Below are 21,951 nucleotides of genomic sequence, written 5' to 3' on the forward strand. Positions count from 1 at the left end.
CGTTCTCTTCTTTTCTCTTGGGGATGAGCAGGGGTATGGCAGTGGGGAGCAGGCCCCGGGGCCCTCAAAGGTGGAGGCTGACTTCTGCCATATGTCACTTACAGTAACCAGCGCAGGGCCTGCTGGGTACCTCCCCACCCACCAACGCTCCCCTGCAGATGCCTGGGATCTTTGGGCATTGACCTCTCAGCAAGCCTCCTAAAGCACCAACACCTCTGGAGGGGATGCTACCTGTGTCTGAAGGTGCCTGAGGTGAAGACAGCCCCCTGTACGAGTGTCACAGAGACTATCACCGGAGACTCAGGAGCCTTGGGGAAAAGGGAGTGACCCGGGGGCTGTCCCTGGGAGCATTGAAGGGGCATTCCTCCTTGATTCTGGGCCAGCCCCTTTTTTGGCTGCTAACATCTGAGGGGTGGAAGAGCGGGGAGTGGGGTTCAGGATGTGGAGCACAGGGCAGAAGCAGGCCTAGGTCCCTGTCACTTGGCCCGGTGCCAAGCCACAAATCAGTTCTGGCCATGTCTCGCAGCCTGGGTGTAGACATGGGGCCTAACCCTTCCCCAGAGAGAACCCCTGCCCCTGGATGGGGACTGACAGGGATCAAGAGATGGGGCGGGACTGTTGGTGAGACAGGATGGGGGCTCAGGTTGTGGCTTATGCTCTGAGGGGTGTCTAGCAGCAAGGTGAGTGTGATGGCTGGGAGTCTGTGATGGGGCCTTTCTCTGCTGCCCTTCTCATCCCACACCAGCTGGGTTCCTTTCCCTGGCCCCCCCTTGACCTCTGCCCAATATCTGGCTGCTCTCTCCAGTTCCCTTAAATGCTCTGAGCCCCCTCAACTCTCCAGTCCTCTGCCCCCTTCTGGGCCCATCTCTAATCCTGGGCCCTCTCCATCTCCCCATCGGGGGGTATACCCGCACCTGCATCCCTATGACATTTGGATTCTGCCATCAGTTCCCTGATCACTGAGTATCTTCCACCTTCTGGGCTCCCCCTAAAACTAGGAGCTGCTGGCCAGAGTCAGGCACAGCTCTCAACATTGCCACAGCCTTGTGTCCTTCCCTATCACTTGCCTCCTAGCCTCTCCCATCCCACCTGCCACTGTTCCTCAGCTGGAAATACTTTAGCTCTTGAACAATCTTGAGGATTTTTCTTAACCAGCCCTGATGCCCCTCCCATGTTGCCCCTCAGCTCTGTCTTGCCCCATCTCCATCCCCAACCTCCCTCTCAGTGGGGACTTTTGGAGATGAGCCTTCCTGAGAGTGTGTGCACCTGTTGTGAGGTTACTTGTCTGGGCTCCTGGTCATCCCATCGAAGAGCCCTGGCAGGTTGGTGGCTCTTGGTTTTGGAGGTGGGGATCAGGGATAGGCTCTGAGGCAGGGAGGCAGTTGGCTCAAGGAGGCACTCCTGGTATTGGGGAGATGGGCCTGTGGGAGATACTGTCATGCTCCTGAAGACCTTTGAGGAAGCTGTCACTGGCCTCTTCAACTACAAGACCCACTTGAGGTATCTTGATCAGCAAAACCAAGGACGGATCTGGCCTCTGGAGAGCTTACTACTTGACCTTGGGCAAATCCTTTCCCTCTGTGGGCCTCAGTTTCCCCAAATATAAAAAGAACATTATCTTGGTCTGCCACATTTGAGCTCTGAGTCTAATCTTTATTAAACATATAGCTGGAGACCCATTCAACTCCAGCCATACAACCCTGGTAAGGGCCTTTCTTGTGCCTGCCACATGTGAACTGGGACAGGAGCTGTGGGGTGGCGGGCAAACCGAGGCCTGCCTGTGGGCACTGAAGTCAGGGTGCTCCTCCCTTTGCTCCTCTAATGTTTGCTCAGGGGCCCAGCAACCCCTTCGTCAGAAGTTGGGCCTCTTCTGGATGCCTGAAACCCGGCACATCCTCTTGCTGTGGGTCAGTGAGTGGTGCACTTGAGGCATTCATATGGGCCAGAAACAAGATCACTACCTTCTTAGGAATCATTTTAAACATAGCCATTATTTGAAAAAATAATGGCAGCAGGGGAGGCATCTGGGTGGCTCAGCCAGTTAAGCCTCTGACTTCAGCTCCGGTCATGATCTTAGGGTCCTGGGATTGAGCCCTGCTTTGGGCTGTGAATTCAGCAGAGAGTCTGCTTCTCCCACTCCCTCTGTCCCTCCCCTCTGTTTGCTCTCTCTCTCAAATAAATAAAATCTTAAAAAATTTAGTAACGGGGAGAGGCTGGCACAAGGTGGCTGCAGCATGTCGGAGCTTGAAGGGCCTGGTTGCTGTAATTACTGAAAGAGCCTCTCGGCTAGGTCTGTCTGGCCACAATGGAGCAACTGGTGGAGCAAGGGGCTACTGCTATGTTTCTGGACCTGTCCAACTCTGATGGGGAGGCCCACCCCAAGAAGTTAGGGAACAGTAAATAAATAAATATTTATACATAAATAAAGCGGTATAAATTCAGATTTAAATGTGTTATATTAAAAACAAAGGTAGTAAAATGTTCTCATCACAAGAAGAAAAATTTGTAGCTATGTGGCGATGGGTGTTCACTAGAGTTACTGTGGTAGTCATTTTGCAATATTTGTATATCAAATAGCAAGTCGTGTCATATACCTACAAGTAATATGTCAATTATATCTTAGAGGACAAGCAAAAAAAAAAAAAAAAACCCCAAAACCCCTCCCCACCAAAACCCAAACAAGCAAAAAACAGTAACACTCAAAGCACATTGCTTTTTTTCTTTTAAGATTTTATATATTTATTCATGAGAGACAGACAGGCAGAGGGAGAAGCAGGCTCCATGCAGGGAGCCCAACATGGGACTCGATCCCGAGTCTCCAGGATCACACCCCAGGCTGAAGGCGGCACTAAACCACTAAGCCACCAGGGCTGCCCAGCACACTGCTTCTTGATTTTACTAGGCTTTACTATTATCTGTGTTCCTGAGGTTATTTACATTTCTTGTATCTGTTTGGTGGTTCTACTCACTTGTGTTGGCTGCGGTTTCTCAACTCTGTCCAATGACTTCTCTTGGGTAGCTTGAAATAGGTCATGATAGGACCGTCTACACCATGGAGATCAACAAAGCATGGATTCCCCCTCGCCTAGGGAGCCAGAAGTTAAATGTTTACCAGCACACTACCACTCTGGCCCTCCTGCCAACCCAGGAAGTGGGTCACGGCACCTTCCCCACCCTGTGCAGACCCACGGCTAGGATCAGAGAGGGTAAGTGGCTTGACAGAAGCCTGGATTATGGGCAAGACCCATTCGTACTCTGCTCCTTCTCCTCCCCAAACAGCCAGACAGGGGGAGGATGGTGGCCTCGGCTGTAGCCCCTGCTTGTCTGGAGCCTTTGCTCCAGCTTTCCTTCTCCAGCTCCTACTCCGACATCTGACACTTGGGCTCAGGCCCTTCTCGCTCTTCCCTGGGGTTTCCCATTCACTTTTGTAGCTTCTGGCCCCAATCCTCTGCCACCACATGTCCTATCTGTCCCCTCCAGGCTTGGATGAGGGCAGCAGCCTCTGGCTTGTCTCTCCCTGCCCTGCCCCCAGCTTTTCTATCTAGCCAGCCACTTCTTAAAATGTTCAGAACAGAGTCCAGATTCCTTCTGGGGGTTCTTAGAGCCTTGCATGGTCTGGATGACCCCATCCCTTGTGCCCTACCCTAAATCTTCATTTGAGCCATTCTTTTTTGATTTTTTTGGATCTGGCATTTGCCCTGACTGGGCTTTCTCATACACTATTCTCTCCAACTGGGACACTCCCTTCCCCTACCTCTTCCTGCAGGTCCACTCACCCTCTCCTGACTATAGCCTACTCAATTATTTCCCCTTCTAGAGACCCTCTGATCCCCTAGGATTGGTTTGGGAGCCTCCTCAGTGCTTCCTCCAAACCAGTATTTCCCCCATTGCCTGAGGGTGGGGCCAGACCCCTGTTGGGATTGGGGGCAGGAAAACTTGTCTTTTCCCACCTGCTCAGGGCTTTGTCCAAGAGCATTCAGGGAAGTTTGGGTCCCCCAAGGGTCACCTTCACGCAATGCTCAGTGTCACCACAAAGAGGCAGCACCACCCAACTTGCCCTTGTTGGCTGGTTCAAACTTCCTCCAGGGTTACTGAGAACAGTATCAGTGAACAACTAACTCCTAGTGTGCGCCCAGTCCTGTGCTGAACACTTCCTGTGATGTGGCTCATTTACTCTTTACAATCACATCATAGTTGGATTCATGTTTCCTGGAGTTGGAGTCACTGGCCCAAGCTCACACAGTCCGCCCCCTCCACCCAACTCACATAATTCAACATTCCTCCCATCTCTTCCAGCTTCCCTCTCTCCCTCTCCCCAGCCCAATTCTGATTCTGTACCTCCTGCCTTCCAGCCCCTTGTGGAGCGGCTGACTCACAGGCTGTGTGACCATGGGCAAGTTACTAACCTCTCTGCGCCTTGGTTTCCTCACCATACAATTCTCTGTAATGACCTCGTGAAGCTGCTGCCAGGATTACAGGAGAAATGGCTCACAGAGCATTAAGCCAGAGCAGGGGCTCACAGAGAGAGCTCCACAAATATTGGCTATTATTAATGTGTCAAGAGGCCTCGACTTCAAGGACAAATGATTGAATTGTTCCACCTGATGACCAACTCAGACATAAATTATGCCGATTACACACTTCAATGATTCCACTCCTAAGACTTTATTCAGAGGAAATAATTGCATGATTGTCTCAAGATGTGCAGCTGAGGGTCATCGTCATGGTCTTATTTGTACAAGCTAATATCTTGGGAACTCCTTAAATGCCCAGTGCATAAAGGAACATTCTTCTGATCTGATCATGCTGTTGGCTGAGTCTCCCCAGGGACCTTCTGTTCTGATACCTTCTATCACTCCAGACATCCTCCAGGATCCATTCTGAACACCTCAGCCTGGCATTCAGAGCCTGGAGGCCTTGGCAGCCTTATCTCTCACCACGACACATCCCTGCTCCTGCATTCCTGCCTCTGCTGACTCCTCACCATTCCCCGGATGTGCCCTGCACGTTAGCCTCTCTGCCTTCACTCAGACCATGCCACCGGCCAGAAGTGCCCTCTCCACATCCGTCTTCCTCTGTTGCCAGCCCTCAGCATCCAGCTCTGATGCTACCTACCCTGTGAATGCTTCTCGACTTTTCCTCCCAGACAGGATCATCTTTCCATACAGCACTCTTCATCCTCATGCTCCTCCCTCCCCTTGCACAAGAGTTATGAAAGACACCCACAGAAAATCTGGATGGAGCGCTTGCTGTATGCCAGGCATTGCATTAAGCAGTGTGTTACATAATCTCCGTAAGAGCCAATGCAATAGGCGCCATCACCATCCTACAGCTGAGAAAATGAAGCCCACTGTGTGATAAGCCTTCCCTCAGCATCAACTCTTACTAACCTTATTAAATCCTCTTGAGGAAGGAGGACTTTAGTGTCTTTTCTAAAATCTGGAGGCGTTGCAGGCAGGTGGGGGGAGTGTGGAAGTATTTGGCCTGTGCCCAGCTCAGCCATGTGGGCTCCAGGTGGGGCTTGTTCCTTCCCAGCCTCCTCTGGGCCAATTTAAGGAAGCTTGTAGGGGGTGGGAATGTGGAAGCTTGTAGGGGGTGGGGAGGACCTGCAGGATTTCTTTTCATTATGGTCGTCCCCAGGGGACTTCTGCGGGTTGCTCTGGTCTTGCAGCAGCTCAGTAAGGTCTGGGCAATGAGGCTCCCTTAGGAGATGGTGTGCCAGGTGTGTGTCCTCCCCCATACCCTCGCTGAGCTTAGCCTCCTCCCTGCCAGCAGTACCCCTGGTGAGCCTCCTTGAGGATAACTTGTCCCACACTCATCCCACGCTGTCTGGCCTGGGCAGCAGCAGGTGCCAGACTTGGCATCCTGAGGATACCTGGAGGAGAGGACTTCTTTCCTGATGGCCTGTGAGTTGCTGTGCCAGGTGCCTTTCAACACTTGGCCTCACGTTTCCAAAGCCACCAGCTCCTGGAATCCCCCACTGAGAGCTGAGGACACCAGAACCCTGGGTCACCTGTTCCTCTTCCCTGACCTTCACCCTGCTTCTTGGGAGCCTTTCAGTCTTGTCCCAGGCTGAGCAGGACCCTCCTGGAGGTCCAGAGCAGTCCTGCTTCTTGAGGCTTGAGCTCCCCAGCCAGGCCAAACTTGGGAGCAGGAGACCACCCCAACTCTGCACCCCGGGTATTTAAGGCAGAGCCTGTCATGTAGTAAATACTGAACAAACACTAAAGAAATGCCTTAAATTCTTAAAAAACAAACACAAAAAAAAAACCTAAAACTCCTTTCTGGTCTTTAGCTTGCCTGAGGCCCTCTGGATCGAAATGATCCTTCTTGAGACAGTATGGCAAGGTGGCCAGACGCCCAAATGGTAGGGGGACCTGGGTGGCTCCGCACAGGGAGCCTGCATCTCCCTCTGCCTATGTCTCTGCCTCTCTCTCTGTGCCTCTCATGAATAAATAAGTAAAATCTTTTTTAAAAGGGGTGGCCAAATGGTAAAAAGAATTAACTGGGGGCCATGCAGAGATGAGTGTGCTTTCAAGCGGTTGCTCACACAGATGAAAAGAAGTTTTTGTAGGAAGAGGGTAAAGGTAAATTCAGCTTTCATTTTAATGCCATTTGGCATCCTCTGAGACTTGCCATATAAAAACTCCAACCTTTAAATATTTCTAGAAGAGCCCTTGCTTGGGAGTTTGAATCTGAATCTGAGTTCTGTAGCTGACAGCTGCATGTAACCACCATAGGCAGATGGTAGCAGGACTTCCTGCCTCAGTTTCCACATCTGTAAAATAGAGGTGGTTGTGCAGCTCACAATGCATGTGTGAAATTGCCCCTAATGGCAACTATGATGATTCTTAGTGCTGGTCAAGCTTATTTAGCAGCTTCTCTTTGGTCTTCCCACTCCCACTGCCTCCCCTTGGGGGAACTTGCCCAGGGCTTGCCTTTCAGTCCGGCTGTGGGGACCCACCAGACCTCCTTGACCTATGGCGCCTCTTCCTCGGCAGTCACCCAGCTAGGATGCTCCTCAGGCAGGAGGTGAATGGTTCTGCTGCAGCCGGCCTGTCAGGCACTCTGCATAGCCCTTCAAAGGACCCTCTCACCCAAGAAGCACTCACCCTAGACCCGACAACCCTGCAGGTGACCCTCCAGGTACTGCATGGTGAGTCTTGGGCTGGTGTGTGTAGGTGTGGAGGAGGTGGAGTGTGGACCCCCGAGGCTTTGAGTAAGGAGGAGGGCAGAACGTGGGCCACCTGTACCATCCTGTGTCCGGCCTCAGTCTTCTGCTCTTGGTGGGACATGTGTGCACCCATTTGGTAGGGGTGACCAGGGTAAGAGAATGGAAGTTCAGCCATTTCTCTGAGCCTCCATCATCCCACCTGTAAAATGGGTATAGCAAACGCTTCTAGGACCATTCCAGAATAAATGGAATCATGGTTAAAGTTGGCCCTATACTGGGAGGTTTCATCTGTACCATGGGAAATCCTTACCCTGGAAATGTAGGTGGCCTCTCCCTGATATAGGAAAACCAGAGAGAGGAAGGTCCAGAGAGGCTGAGTGATGGCCTGCTGTCACCCAGCTAATATGGCCATGCTGGAATCAGGATTCAGAGCAGGCTTCTGCCCCAGGCAGACTGTCCTCCCCTTCCCCTCTGACTGAGCATATCTTTCTGTCTGGACCATTGACAGCTGGCAGATGATAAGTGGGAGAGCTCTGTGTGTGACTCCTGCGACTTTGGCTGTTCCCATCCCAAAAGAGGCTGGCTCTGTGGTAAGACAGAGTGGGACCAGGTTAGAGGGGCTGCTGGGGGGCCCACGGCTTATGTGGTCAATGGAAGGTACAGCCCTGGGCCTGGGAGGGTAGACAAGGTGGTGGGTCAGGGGGCAGGAACCAGGAAGAAACTGTGGCTTGGGTGGGTAGGCTGTGGGCCATCAGATAGCTGCAAATGCCTCTTCTGTCCCCTGGGTGCTTTGAGGAGGAAGCTTGCTCTTCTTGGTGCCAGGACCTATGACGGGTGTACTAATATATTCCTCTGGCCTCCTTTACCAAGCAAATACAATAAACAAATATATAACCATCTAAAGCAATTTAGATACTTCAATAAGATCTAATCCTGCAATGTAGACCATCATTAGTGAATATCTTTAGTGCAGCCATATCCAGGCAGCTTTTGTTGTATATACACATGAATATAATGATCCAAGTTTTATAGTATTCTATAGCCTTCTAGAATACTCTACAGTTCTGTAGGTCAGATACCTCTTTGACATTTATGATGGTATATCCATGGGATGGAGGTATTAGAATTGAATCAGTACCTTGGGGATGGATATTTGTGTTGTTCAGTTACCTTCTTTTAAACCCCGTTAGGGGACACCTCACTGCCCTCTGCCCCGGGCCCCATTTAGCAGTTGAACACACACCTGGTTAGGAGTTAGCTGGCTCTGGGCCTCTGCCAGGGGCTGGGAGGTGAAGAAGATGCCAGAGCTAACAGCTTCCCTTCCACAGAGTTTCCAGGTGAAGGGAGCACCCATATGGTAGTCGTAGGGCTACTGAGGTTCAAGAAACTGCTGATGTCATGGTGTAAAGGTAGGTGCAGGGCTGGGAGGCAGCCTAGACCTGGAAAGGTCTCTTCCCCTCTGTTATCCAGGGTCATGGATTCTTGCCCTTGATCCTGACCTCACTGCCCTGTCCTATCCCCAGCCACACCCTGCTTCACCCAACATGTTCCTGGTTTTTCTTTTCCTACTTAAAAAAAAAGTTTGCTTATTTATTTATTTGAGAGAGAGAGAGCATGCACAAGCTGAGGGGGAGGCAGAGGGAAAGGGAGAAGCAGTCTCTCCACTGAGCAGGGATCCTGACATGGGGCTCCATCCCAGGATGCTGGGATCATGACCTGAACTGAAGGCAGATGCTTAACCAATTGAGCCACCCAGGCACCCCTTCTTTTCATACTTTAACTCTGGGCTTGAAGTCTGCTCCAGCTCTCCTGCATGGTCTGCCTCATACCTCTGGGTGGTCTTGAGCCACTCCCCAGCCCCGTCCTAAAGGACTTGATGGCAGTGGTGCTGGCCTTCAGCTGTTACTCTGCGGTTGATCCTGTTCCTGCTGACCTTGAAGAAGGTAGGAAAGGCCTTCCAGCTGCACCATACCCTTGGCTGTCTGGGGAGTATGCCGAGGGGAGCCCTGGTCGATCAGGACACCCAGGAGATGGAGCCAGTGGCCAGGGCAATGGAGAGAACTTCTGGGGAGGAGATGGATACAGTGTCCCAGGCTACCATCAAGGAAAGCTGACAGAGCACAGGCCCTTCAGAAGACACCCAAACCACCCTTTTATTTATGTACAATAAAGTTTTCTATCGCTCTAGGGCTCTGGTCTTGCCTTAACTCTCTCTGGCACTCCTCTGTGTTGAGGGACAAATATGACCTCTTAACTGCATGATGTGAAAGTGGGCTCTCTGGAGAAGCCACTGCAGTAGTGGCTTCCTGGGGAAAGTAACCCATTTAGCACCAGTTGGCTTGTTCTCTGCCCACGGTTTGCTCTGGGCTGCGGTCTGCATGGTAAGTGGCCCAAACTGTCAAATTTGATCCCTCTACGGGAATAGCCTGCAGTCACCAAGGACAGCTGAGACCTTTCATTCCCAGTCATCTCTGGGTCATTAGAACTGAAATGCAATTACCCTTCATGGTAGGGGGCATGTGGGCCTTGGTCTTCCTGCCCCTACACTACTTGCTGACCACTGCTGGAATGGGGTGCCCATCAGCCACAGTGACAAAGTCAGGTCTTTTCCATCTCCTTACACCACCTCCTGGACATTCAGAACTGGAACTAAGTGGCCCCTGAGTGAGGCTGGAAGCTGAGGAGGGCTATTTCTCACTGATGGTGGAATAGAGTAGGAGCTGGTTTGCCATGGCTGGGCATCGAACAGATGCTGAGGGGCACTTTTTGGTTCTTGGCTTTAGCCCCAGTCTAGGCTCCTAGTGTTGCCCCTGTCTCCTGGTAGCAAGTACCCTTCTACTCAAAGTGAGGTCTCTAAGCAGCAGTAGAGGAGGTCAGGCAAATGAGGCATCCAGTGGTGCTCACAGCCACCTCAGCTTCAAGGGTGCAAAGGGTCCACCCCAGCATCCTCCTTGTGACCTTGCTGCAATGCAAGAGCCTTTCCCTTGGGGGCAAGGGTAAGACTGCCCTGTGCATCCACCCTGCACACCAATGCTGGGCCAAGCACTCCGAAGGACCCCTAGTCCGGCATTGCTGGTGCTACAACAGTCTTCCAAGAGAATGAGCCCATTCCCCCTCCTCCCTTTCTCCCCTTCTTCCCACTCCCCTTGCCCTCTCCCTGATTTGTAGGGTGGCCAAATAGAATATGGGATGCCCCATCAGGTTTTAATTTTAGATAAACAATACGTTTTAAGTATGTTTTAAATATTGCATTTTCCCCCATAAATCTGGCAACCCTCTCCTCCTCTTCCTTTCCTCCCTCCCTCACCTTCCCCACCTTTAAGAGTCGACAGTCTTGTTCTGGCAAGTTGCTACAGTAATGTGAATTTGGTGGGAGTAAGCAGGTGGGGGAAGGTGGCCTTAACTTCAGTGGTATTTCTGCCACCCATGGGCTGAAGGAACCCAGGCCAGTGCCTTTGGGAGCTCAGTTTCCCATCTATAAAATGGAGATGAAATCCTGCACCCATAAGTGCAGATGGAAAGTGCTAGCCACTGCTGAACATTTGCTTGATTGGTTTCAGGGTCAGACCTTCCACTGTGGCTCATTCCAGCACCCTTGGTCCTGGGCAGCTCCTTCCCAAGAACCAGCCAGCCCTTTGGTTCCCACCTACCCATGTTTTCAGTGTAGTTTGGTATCTCCTGGAAAGAGGTCTGAGGGCTCAAGCCAGTGTCTCCATTTCCCTGGCTTGGCAGGAATGTCCTGGAGATCTGACTTCTTCCTCAGCCACCGAGGGTCATGGTGGGTGTTGGGGGGTCATGCTTCTCAGAGGTCATGTGAAGAGTGGACAGGGTGCTAGGCTTAGAAACAAAGCTATAGCCCATTTTGCGGTGAATTTCCTTGGACAAACATCATGCAATTGAGCACTGGGGGTTCCTATTGCCCCAGCTGCCCAATGGGCATTACACATACTTTGCATTAACTGGGATTGAAGAGGATAACACCCAGGACACTTCTACTGGAAGGTCTAGGATGAACAAGTCATTCCTTCTCTCCTTTTTTATGAAAGTAGGGTCTCAGGAAGTGATATTATGGTATTAAAAACAATGTCTTTGGAGTAAAGAAAAAACAAACCCTAGGTCTTGAATCTGCCACGTAAGAACTATATGATGTTGGGGGTGACTTCACCTCTCTGACCGTTAGTTTTCTTACCCATAAGATGGCCATGATAAGTGGTCCCTGGGGAAGGTTTGAGTGAAATGAACAAAACTCATAAAGCACTTGGAACCATGTGTGGTAAGCAAGAAAGTACTCACCAGGTGGTAGCTGAAATTTTTAAAATTATTATTGCCAGGCAGCAACCAGAACTAGATAGGACCTCCTGTGCTTCCAGTAAAGTTTCTTTAATTGCTTAAAATATAAGCTGTGAGTTCCAAGGGAAGAGGATACAGGTGGGAGTGATAGATTGGGAAAGCTGTGTGCCCTGAGCCAGACAAACCCCTTATGCAGGCATCGCCTACCTACCCCAGGGGGCAGCCACACCCAGAAACCTGGGGGCTGGATCACCTGAGTCTCCAGGAGAGCCCACAACTTCCACAGCTCTGTCTCTGTCCAAGGTGCTGAATCTGCTCTGGTAAGCTCCTTGTCCTGCATACCTGTGAATTACCTGCTCATTACCTTCATTCAACTTCACAAGTATACATTGAGCATCTACTGTATAAGTAGAAGTCAAAAGAATTTAGATATGTCTGTAACCCAAGTGGCTTATATGTCATAGAGAAGAAATTAAAATACACACAAATGCCTTAGAAGTGAGAACATAAAGCTAAGGATTTATTTTCTGGTTTCTTGGTTTTCAGTGACATTCATCTCTTGCTTCCACCTTGTTTTTTCCTCTTATGCAATCTTGCCATCCTCCAAAACTGTGCCTCTCATAACTTTCCTGGTATGACCACAACATATAAATCTTCCCCAAGGCAACTCTTCCTCTACTCACTAATCTCGCGGAGTCAAGAGGACTAATGATCAATTTCTGAAGGAAGAGGGGATTGTAGGATATAGATAAAGGAGAGGGTCAGGGATCTCTGAGAAGTGAGGGAGCTGCCTAGATAGGGGTGAGTTCCTTGTCATACTTTTGCATGCCCTCATCTGGGAGCAGCACCTCCACTGTGAAGCTGACCTTCTTGGCGTGGACAAAGCTATAGGTGTTGTCAAAGCGCAGGACATCTAGGGGGACAGATGGACATATGGATGGTTAGGCTTGGCTTCACAATCCCCATGTCCCTGCCCCAGCCACAGAGAGAGGACGGGCTATGTTTCTACCTGCCATGTTTGCTAAGCTGGGCCAAGTTTCTACCACCCCTTTCCCATGGGAACTGTCACCCTTGAGCCATGTCTGTAAACAGACACTGACCTCCTCTTGGCACATGCCCAGCCTGGCTTTAGTTGCACCAACTGGCAATGAGAACAATGGCCCCTTCTTCCCATTGTCTCCACACCTGAATGTGTGCCTGATAGGGGTGAGGCAGGGCAGTTGGGATTGTCAAAAGCCTCCCAGCCCCCTTGGATAAAGTAAGGTGCTAGGCGAGGCTAGTGCATACCATCTACTTCCTCACAACCACCCAAGAGGCAGAGGTTGTACATCTGCTTTGCAGGTGAGCAAACCAAGGGGCCAGATTGGTTAAGACTTTGCCCAGGGTTATGCAGCTACCATGAGGCTGAGGTGGGACCCTGGCATCACACTCAGCTGTGTGGCTCTGGAAAAGTTGATTTACTTCTCAGAGCCCTGGTTTTTTCCCGGGAAATGTTGCACCTGCCTTATTGTCCCTTACCTGCATCCTGTGGCCTGAGTGCTCTCACCCTCTTTGAGACCTGTGTGTTGCTAGCTCTTGGTGTGTAGTAAATGCTTGAGAATGTAGCCTGAAGAATGACCAACTGTGTTAATGAATGACGCTAATTTAGGTTGTATGTTCCTGAGGTAGGGGGAGTCACTGCCCCTCTGTTTCCTCCTCTAAACCATGGGACAGGTGGCTCCAGCCTTCCAGACCTATGGCCCAGCCAGGGTAGACTTACAGACACCGGCTTCAGAGCAGGTGAGGCTCCCATCCTCAGGCACCATGTGGGCATTGTAGCGCTGACTGGGGAGTACTTCTGTCATCTCCCCAGCCCGTTGCCGCTCCCCCATCTTGGTCTTCAGGAAAACCCCAAAGCCAATGTCTGCACCATCAGATGAGAACTGCCACCTGGGTGGGCAGGAGGGGGGACAAGTTGCTGCTCAGTCTGATTGGGGCCCTGAGTGTCTAAGCCCCAGCCAGAGATGGGTTGGCAGCCTGGCACTTACCTGAGGACACAGCCTGGGAACAGAATTTCATATTCCACCTGGTGTGAGGAGCCACGACTGATCTGCACTGAGTGCTCATACTGAGTCTTCACTTGGTCCCGCACATACATGGACTTGGGGATCTCCCCACCATAGTTGATCTGCAGACATAGGACAGAATGGGCTTGCTTCCCTCTTTTGGCCATTGCATTGCTTGTGCTATTTCATGCTATTTCTCCGGCCTGATATGCTTTCACCATCTTCTGGAAGTATCTGGCTCATCCCATCCTCTCTCACCCCCCAGGAAGCCTTTCCTGACCCTCCTGGGTCAAGCCCTCCTCTGGAAACTTCCCTTACAGATCATCCCCCTGAGTCAAATTTTCCTCATTTCTTGTTTGCCTGAATAGCTGCTGAGAGCCTGGTGATAGGAGGGCTAGAGCTCTCTAGCTCAATACCTGGCCCACAGGGGTCTCTCCATAGACATATGTGGAATAAATGAGTGGGTGAGAAAGGAATTCAGCTCCACTCCTTCCCCTCCCCTATCTGGGGTTCTTCATACCTTAGTTAAACATTTGGGGTTTCCATCTGGATCAGTCAGAGCCCCCCCAAAATGAGCAGGCAGTTCCTCGGGACTGATAAGTTTCAGCAAACCTTCCTTCCAGTTGTCTGTGGGTAAAGGGGTTGAAGGGTTGTTATCAGGCATGGAGGGGACTTGTCAGCCCTGTATTCCCACCAGGGGGCTCTGAATTCAGGAGAAGCCCTACAGGGACTAGGCTACCACGACCAATTCTCCAGCCTCCCATTGGGCTGCAGAAAGTGTCTTCTAGCATTGTGTTGCTATGGAAACATGTTTCCTCTTAGCTGATAAGGGTTTGCACATTTTTGAGGGTCTTCCAGTCATGAATAGTGAAGATAAAAATCATCTAATTGTCTCAAGGAGACTTCAAAGCCCTATGAAGTCAAGGACCTTATTGGGGGCCATACAGCATGTAGGTGGCATACTCAAGCCAGACTTCTTGGTGGAGGATGGATAGCCCTGGGCCTTTGAATGGACCTTCCCCTTCTGTGCTGCTTAATCACCAAAGCCGTAATGCTTATTACTGTTCTTCAGACCTGTGCAAAGCTCTAAGCATCCTGAGTCTTGCAACAAGTCTGTGGCCAGGCTATCTCCCCCGCCCACCCTCAGCCCCACTGTGGTCATGGGATATTCCCTGCCAATAGTGGGATAAAAGCAAAGACCACAGTGTCTGGCACACCAGGGACAAATGGACAGGGCTCTATGCGCCACCAAGTAGGATAGAGCCCTGGACTTGGACCTGGAGTGTGGCATTACCCACACTGCTTCAGGGTTTGGGAGGCTCCATTGTGATCCACCTAGTTCCCTATCTCTGTGGAACTGGGCAAAGGCTGAGGCTCAAATATCAAGAAGAGAAAGAAAGCAAGGATTTTTGGGACACCTGGGTGGCTCAGTGGTTGAGCGTCTGCCTTCAGCTCAGGGCATGATCCCAGGGTCCTGGGATCAAGTCCCACACTGGGCTCCTCTCAGGGAGCCTACTTTCTCCCTCTGCCTGTGTCTCTGCCTCTCTCTGTGTGTCTCTCATGAATAAATAAATAAAAACCTAAAAAAAGAAAAAAGAAAGCAAGGACTTTAAAGATTCTACCCCCAGAGCCTTAGATCTCCTGATTTGATGATCTGACCATTCTGCTTTCGAGAAGTTGTCCTCCCAGTTCATGGTCATTGGCTTGAATTTAAGAACTAGTTCTCTTTTTCCGTTCTCTTTCCATATCATTTTTTAAAATAATATTTTTTTCTACTTATAAAAGTAATACATTTATTATAAGACTTTAGGAAACAGAAAAATACAAAAAATAAAATTAAAAACCACTTGATTTCTTGCCATCCACAAATCAACATTTTGTTGCATTTTTTCTAGCAATATATTTTTGTCTTTACAAGGAAGATGATACTATCCATACCACTTTATCATCTGCTTTTTAAAATCCTAGTGACATTTCCCTTGACATCAAATCATTTTTCATGGTTTTCCAATATCATCAAATGGATGCATTATTATTTATTTATTCAGTCCCTTCTTGTTGATCCTTCCTTCTCTGAATCACATCTCCTTTCCCTGCTCTTCTTCCTCATCCTCCTCAGCCTAAATTTCCTTTAGAAGCATTGAAGTGATGAGTGTTTAAAGGAAAATGAGGCCCATAGCCTAGAGGTTTACTAACAACCAAACTGAAACTGATAAGGAGGAAGGTGTGAGGCTTCAGTTACCAAAGACATGGAATGAGGCAGAGATAACTGGATAGACTCTACAGTGTAAAACACACTTCACTTTATTTTTGAGGAGGAACTTCTGACTCCAGGTGGCACAGAATTCAGAGGATAGAGCTGGAATTACTTACTTCCCAATACTACAATTTTTCTGCGAGTGTCTTCACTCAGGAAGGGCTTCATGAGATTGTAGCCCACAGGGAATAGCTTGGTGGCTGAAGAGATACAAAAAAAAGATAATGGACAAAAAATTATTCCATTGGGACACTCTCTCCACAATAATCATAGCCAATAATATGGAGGAGTCATGAATTAGAAAAGGCCCTGCACCTGCCAAACCAATCAGCCAACAAGCAGCCAACTAACCAGCCAACCAATCATCCAAATTATCAACAAACCAACAAAATGGCCAATCAATTTACCTTCTAATCAGCCCACTAATCAGACTATCAGTCAGTCAGCCAACCTAATAACTAGCCAAACAATCAATTAACAAATCAGCCAACCAGAAAACCCATCAGCCTATTAAGCAATGAGCCAACCACCCAGCCAATTACCTTCTGCAGCCAGCCAACTATCCAGGATCCAGCCAAATGACAAATCAGCCAGCCAACTAATCAATCTGCCACCTTACTACTCACCTATGCACCCAACCAAAATGCCTGGTGGTCACTCAATCAGTCAACCAAGCTAAAACTATCCAACAAACCAACTAATCAACTAACTGACCAAATATTCAATCAACAACCAGTCATTTAACTAGACAGCCAACCAACTGGCCAGTGAACTAGACAACCAACAGAGTAAATAATCAACCAACCAACCAATTAACTAGCCAATCATTAAACATCCATCCATCAGCCTGCTCGACAACAAAATACCTACTGAGCATCCACATATTCCCAGGTCTGTGAAGAATACAACAGAAGTGGAAAATCAGAGGTCCTGCCTTCAAGGAGCAGATAAGTTAGGAAATAAGCAGGATTAACACACACAAGACAACAAGAGGTCTCCAGAAGTCAGCAGACAAGAAATGCCAGATTTGGCTCCTCCAGCTGCCGGTGCCACAGGCAGTTTGGGAGTGGAGAGATCAACGTGGGTGGGGGAAATGAGGGAGAATTCCTGGAAGGGCTAGTGTTGGAACTGCCTCTTCTTGCAGTAAGGCCAATCATAGAAATTACTATTTATGGAACACTTCTGTTGTTCCAGGCTCTAAGGGATTAGCATGCAGACACACAACCAGCCTGCCTCACCACTACCAGGGAAGCAGGTACTTTTATTGCTCCCAAGGCAAAATGAGGAAACAGAGGCACAAAAGACTGAAGTCAATTGCCACATACCTTTCACAATGAGCATGAACTTCAGGGTCTCTGGGTAATTCTCTTCAAGGAGGCCAAAGAACTGTGGAACCAAAGACCCCATCAGAACCCACATCTCACCTTCTACCTCATCATCTTTGTACTCTCCTCTGTGGAGTGTCCAAAGGGCCAAGGAGTGTTTCCTTTCTTTCCTTCACCTCCAATGGCCTCTGGAGGAGAGTTTCTCCCTTTAGACTATTACAACCACACTCTCATAATAATCATTTTTAGAATAAATCTAAAAATTGTTTTATTGTTTATTAAATGTTCACAATTTTCCAAGCACTATATACACGTTTTATGTATCAACCCGCTGGAATATCCCTACATCCTTTTGAAATGCACACTATCAATATTCCCATTTTGTAGGTGAGGAATCTGAAGCATGAAGGCAAGAAGTGACTTGCTGGAGTCACAGAGCTAGGGACAACAGAGCTGGGAAGGGTTGGCAGAAGGTGGCCTCTACGATCTCAGTACAGCATTGACTCTGAGCCTGTCTTTTGGGAAATACATTAAGGCTCTTTGAGTCCTGAATTGCAGCGCTGGAGCCCAGGAAGTCAACCATCTTTTACCAAATCCTGACTCTGAGTGAGCAACAAGGTCACAGCAGACCAAGCTCATCATTAAGGCAAGCAGGGGTCACCCAGGGGGCCTTCTCCTCACCTCTTGGTACACTTCCACCAGAGGTTTCCAGAAGTGCTTCAGTCCCAGGCCCTCGCAGTCAAATATCATCACAATGGTCTCAATCTTCTTCCCCAGCTGCAAGGATGAAAGCAAAGACCACTCCCAAGGTTCAGGGTGCAGGCTCAGAATTTGGGACACGGTGACCCTAGTACCTGACCTCTCAGCAATTCTCCCAGTCCCTTACTCTGTCCTCAGAGAAACAAGTGGACAAAACAGTGAATGCACTTACCCACACATCCACCTACTTATCCATCCATTATCCATTTATCATCCATCCATTCGTTTGTTCATCCATCCATTAATTGACCCACTTATCCATCAATTCACCCAACCATCCATTCATACTAAAATTCAGTCATCCATTCATCTCTCTGTCCAATTAATATTTATTAAGCACCTATTTTGTGCTAGTCATGGAGAGGATACTATATAATACTCTTGTCCTCAAAGCGTTCACAATCTGTTTGGAGAGACTGACAAGCAACTAGGCCACTATAAATCCTGCGATAAGTGCTGCAAATAAATAGCACAGGAGTTGTGGGGACACACGCTAACCGAGACAGGGACATCTAAGAGAAGCTGACATCTAAGTTTGGGACCTGGAAGATAGAAGGGAGAGAGCCAAGGGAAGCATGGGAGGTAGAGGTATGTTGGGGGTAAAGTTATTCAAACAGAAGGAACAGCAGGGGCAAAAGGGCTCAGAAGGAATAACAGTAACTAGTATTGTTGAGAAATATGCATGAGGCTCTGTGTGTTGAGCCATACATTTGCATTATCCCATTTAATCTTTACAACTGTTATTTATTATTATTCCTGTTGTGTAAGTAAGGAACAGACTTAGAGGGGTGACATGACTCTCCAAGACCACACAACTAGGAAGTAGCTGAGCTGTGGCTTGACTCCAGAGTCCTCTGATTGTGATAGTAGAGAGCCAGGTGTGTTCCTGGGACCACATCCCCTGACAGACTCACCTGCCCCCAGTTCCCCTACTGCTCAACCTAGGCCTCACCCGCTCTGTCTGCAGGTCACACTCATGCAGGATGCGCTCGCAGTCCCTCATCTTGGTCTTTAGCAGATCCTGCTTGGTGACTGAGAAGAGCAGCCCCTTTGGGTCAAGTGGCCCAATGATATCATACCACACAGGGCAGCCATCCCGGTCATAGCCACATAGGCCTCCAGGCATGTACTTCTGGATAACCTGGGCATGGAAAGATACACAAAACTTAGCATTATGTACCTCCCTGGAGACCCCCAGACTAGGCTGACCTGGGTGGCTCAAGCCTACACAAACTTAGATGTCACCTTCCCTGAAAGGTGGCACTATTGTCCAGGTGAGAAAACTAGGGGGCCCTCAGGGAAAAGTCTTGCTCATAGTGAGAACATGGCAGAGCCAAGTCTCAGCTGGGCCTGGCTGAAGGCCTCTGGGCTCCTTAATTCTGTCTCCCAAATCTCCCACGTCCCTTTCCATTAAGAGAAGTTGGGCTGAGTGATGGAGAACATGGATTCTGAAAGGTCAACATACCTGGTTCAAATACAGACACTACTGCTTCCTTGTTGTGCATCCTTGAACAAGTGACACTACCTCTCTGAGTCCCATTCCACTTCCTCTTCTGTAAAATGGTTTGGATAATCCTTCTCTTAGGGAAAATCCTCAATATCATGTAGGTAAAGCACAGTGCCTGGCCCAGAGCTCACACTCTACAAATGAAACTATACCCATTGCTTTACTAAGATGCCAGCGGTGGGACTGTTCTCTCCAACAACTTGGTGGACTAAATTTCTTTCCCACACAGACAAGATGTTTGAGTAAGACCCTAGGGGTTAGGGCTCAGAGGCACAAACTAACTGTGGTGATGAAAAGCCAGTTTCATGAATTCAAATCCCAGCTCCATGTTGGGCCTGTGGGACTTTGGGTAGCCTGCTTAACCTTTGCTGGACCTCAGTGTCCGCATCTGTAAAATGGGGACAATTGTACCCACCTCACTGAGTTGTGATGACTAAATGAGTTCATGCAGGTAAAGTTTTACCTCAGGCCAGGACCTCATAAACACCCAGGAAATATTCATAATTATTATAGGAGAAATGCCTGTCAGCTTGCGGGCAGTTCCACAGGCCGTTTGGGCTTGTTACCCTTCACTCATGCTCTCCAGTGATCTAGAGGCTGCTTGAATGCTATATCTGTAAAAGACTGGTGTGGGAGGGGAGGGTGTTTGCTCACCTCTGGGGGCTGCCAATCAAGGATGTGGTCAATATCCATGGACTTCCGGAACTCCATGTACTGAAAGGGAAAAGAGAGGTAAGGCCCCACTGGGCTCCCAGCACTTCCAAGGAGAGGATGGAGATGGAGACTCAAGGCCTAGATTGCCCCCCACAAAACCCTTCTCAAATCTCCAGGAGTGGACAGGTCTCACCTTGCGGAGCATGGCCTCTGATTTCTGCAGGTCAAAATTCCGAGCTGTGTGAAGATAGAAGGAAGGTGTGAGGTGGGAGAGAGACTGACTTCTAGTCAGCTTGTCCTGGCCCCAGGCTGTGAGGAGCTATGCATGGCATTGGGGGCTTATGTAGGACCTTCCTTCCCTGCACCCTCCTCTCTCCTGAACCTGAACATGTGAAGCAAGACAGTGTAATTGGATCCTGAGAGCAATGAGTTGTTCTGGGCAGTTGGGACCAGGCCCCTCTCGCTGCTCCTCACCCTGATCTCCCCCACCTCTGCCCTTACCTCGGAGCCAGCGCAGAAGGAAATAGTCATCAGGATTGGGCAGGGCGGGCAACACGTCCTGCACATTTTCTCGGAACTGAGAAGGGAGATGCTGGTTAAAGTGGTTTTTGCACTTAACCTTGGCCCCCAAACTCAATAATGGTTTTCGTCATCCCTTCTCTTCCACATGCAGTCTGGCCCATTATGATGGAAGGATAGATGGGCAGATGGAATAGCATGAGAGATGGATCATTGGATGGGTAGACGAATGGAAGCAAAGATAGATGCTGAGTAAATGGATAGAAAGAAGAATGGATGGATGAATGGGGGGATGGATGAGTGGGTGGGGGATGGAAAAAGAAGGAAGGAGAAATCAGAGGATGGAAGGAGGGAGAGAGAGGTGAGTAGAGGAAGGAGATATTGGTGGGTGAAGAGACAGAAGAGGATTGGATAGATGGGTGGCTGGGTGGGGTGGGAGGATGTATGAAAGAAAGGATAAATGAGTGAGTGGGTGGGTGGGTAAGTGGCTTGGCATACGAGTGTATTTGTAGTTCTTTACTTTTTTTTTAGGGCATCAAGGCTTCTGCCTTTTTTCATTCCATTTTCTACAAAAGCATGGTTAATGATTATATGTTCTCTTCCCCATTGACTGTGGGGATGACAACACATTCTGCTCTGTCCCTCTCACTCTTACAGACAGGTCACCTTTCAGAGTCACTATCAGAGAAGGAGGGCAAACAGAGTCAGAGGGCAGACGATTAACATCCTTTAGTTCCCACCAAAGGGGCCTGGGAGGGATGGGAGGGGGCAGCTGTCGAAAAACCTCTCTGGTTCTGGCTTCCACATGAGAAGTCAAGTTTGATCTAGTGCATACACTATTACTTGGATGTGGAACTTTTCCCTCAACCCCTGCCCTGGACAGAACTGATGTCACTGGCTGCTGTGGAACATGATCCTGGGTAGGGTGACAGTAAAGACAAAATATCAGAGACAAGCTGAGCCAACAGAGTGGGACACGGTTCCGGCCACCCCCTCCTCCTGCCCCTCAGCCCTCTGGGGCGCCAAGAGAAGGGGCTCTCACCTTGGCCAGGGTCTCTGCCTGTTTGGGGCTCAGGTCTCCGACTCGGCCACTCATGGTGTCTGGTTGAGGCTGGAGGAGTAGGGGCCACTGCAGGTAGAAGCCAAGCCTGATCTGTTGCCCTGACCCAACTGAGGCCTTTAGCCCCCACTCCTGGGTGTGGCTCCAGGCACCTCCTTCTTGGCCAACTGTTGGATTGCACATTACATAAGTGGGATTAAGTGAGGTCCCATGCTTGGCTCTGGGACAGGTCTGAGGGGCAGGCAGGCACAAGAGGCTGTGCCAGAGGGCGCAGGAGCCCAGGCTGAGTGCCATAAAACATCCACCCATGCTCCCAGGCTTCCAGAGAAGGGTGGGGGGGGATTTTAGGAGGAGTGAGAAC

At 49.5% G+C, this 21,951-nt stretch overlaps 1 protein-coding gene across 1 annotated transcript; it reads right to left on the reverse strand.

Moving 5' to 3' along the window:
- Positions 1-11,956: 11,956 nt before the first annotated feature.
- Positions 11,957-21,708, reverse strand: LOC112676809 (SEC14-like protein 3). The gene is made up of 12 exons (XM_025474545.3): positions 21,573-21,708; positions 20,513-20,588; positions 20,205-20,248; positions 20,012-20,071; positions 18,803-18,991; positions 17,773-17,868; positions 17,092-17,152; positions 15,883-15,966; positions 14,030-14,136; positions 13,492-13,631; positions 13,224-13,393; positions 11,957-12,377 (listed from the first exon to the last, which is right to left on the reverse strand). Exons 1-12 carry the CDS (start codon positions 21,624-21,626, stop codon positions 12,256-12,258), a joined length of 1,203 nt encoding a protein of 400 aa, XP_025330330.1. The 5' UTR covers positions 21,627-21,708; the 3' UTR covers positions 11,957-12,255.
- Positions 21,709-21,951: the final 243 nt, after the last annotated feature.

The sequence above is a fragment of the Canis lupus genome, chromosome 26 (assembly GCF_003254725.2).
Source record: "Canis lupus dingo isolate Sandy chromosome 26, ASM325472v2, whole genome shotgun sequence".
Classification (NCBI taxonomy): Eukaryota; Metazoa; Chordata; class Mammalia; order Carnivora; family Canidae; genus Canis; species Canis lupus.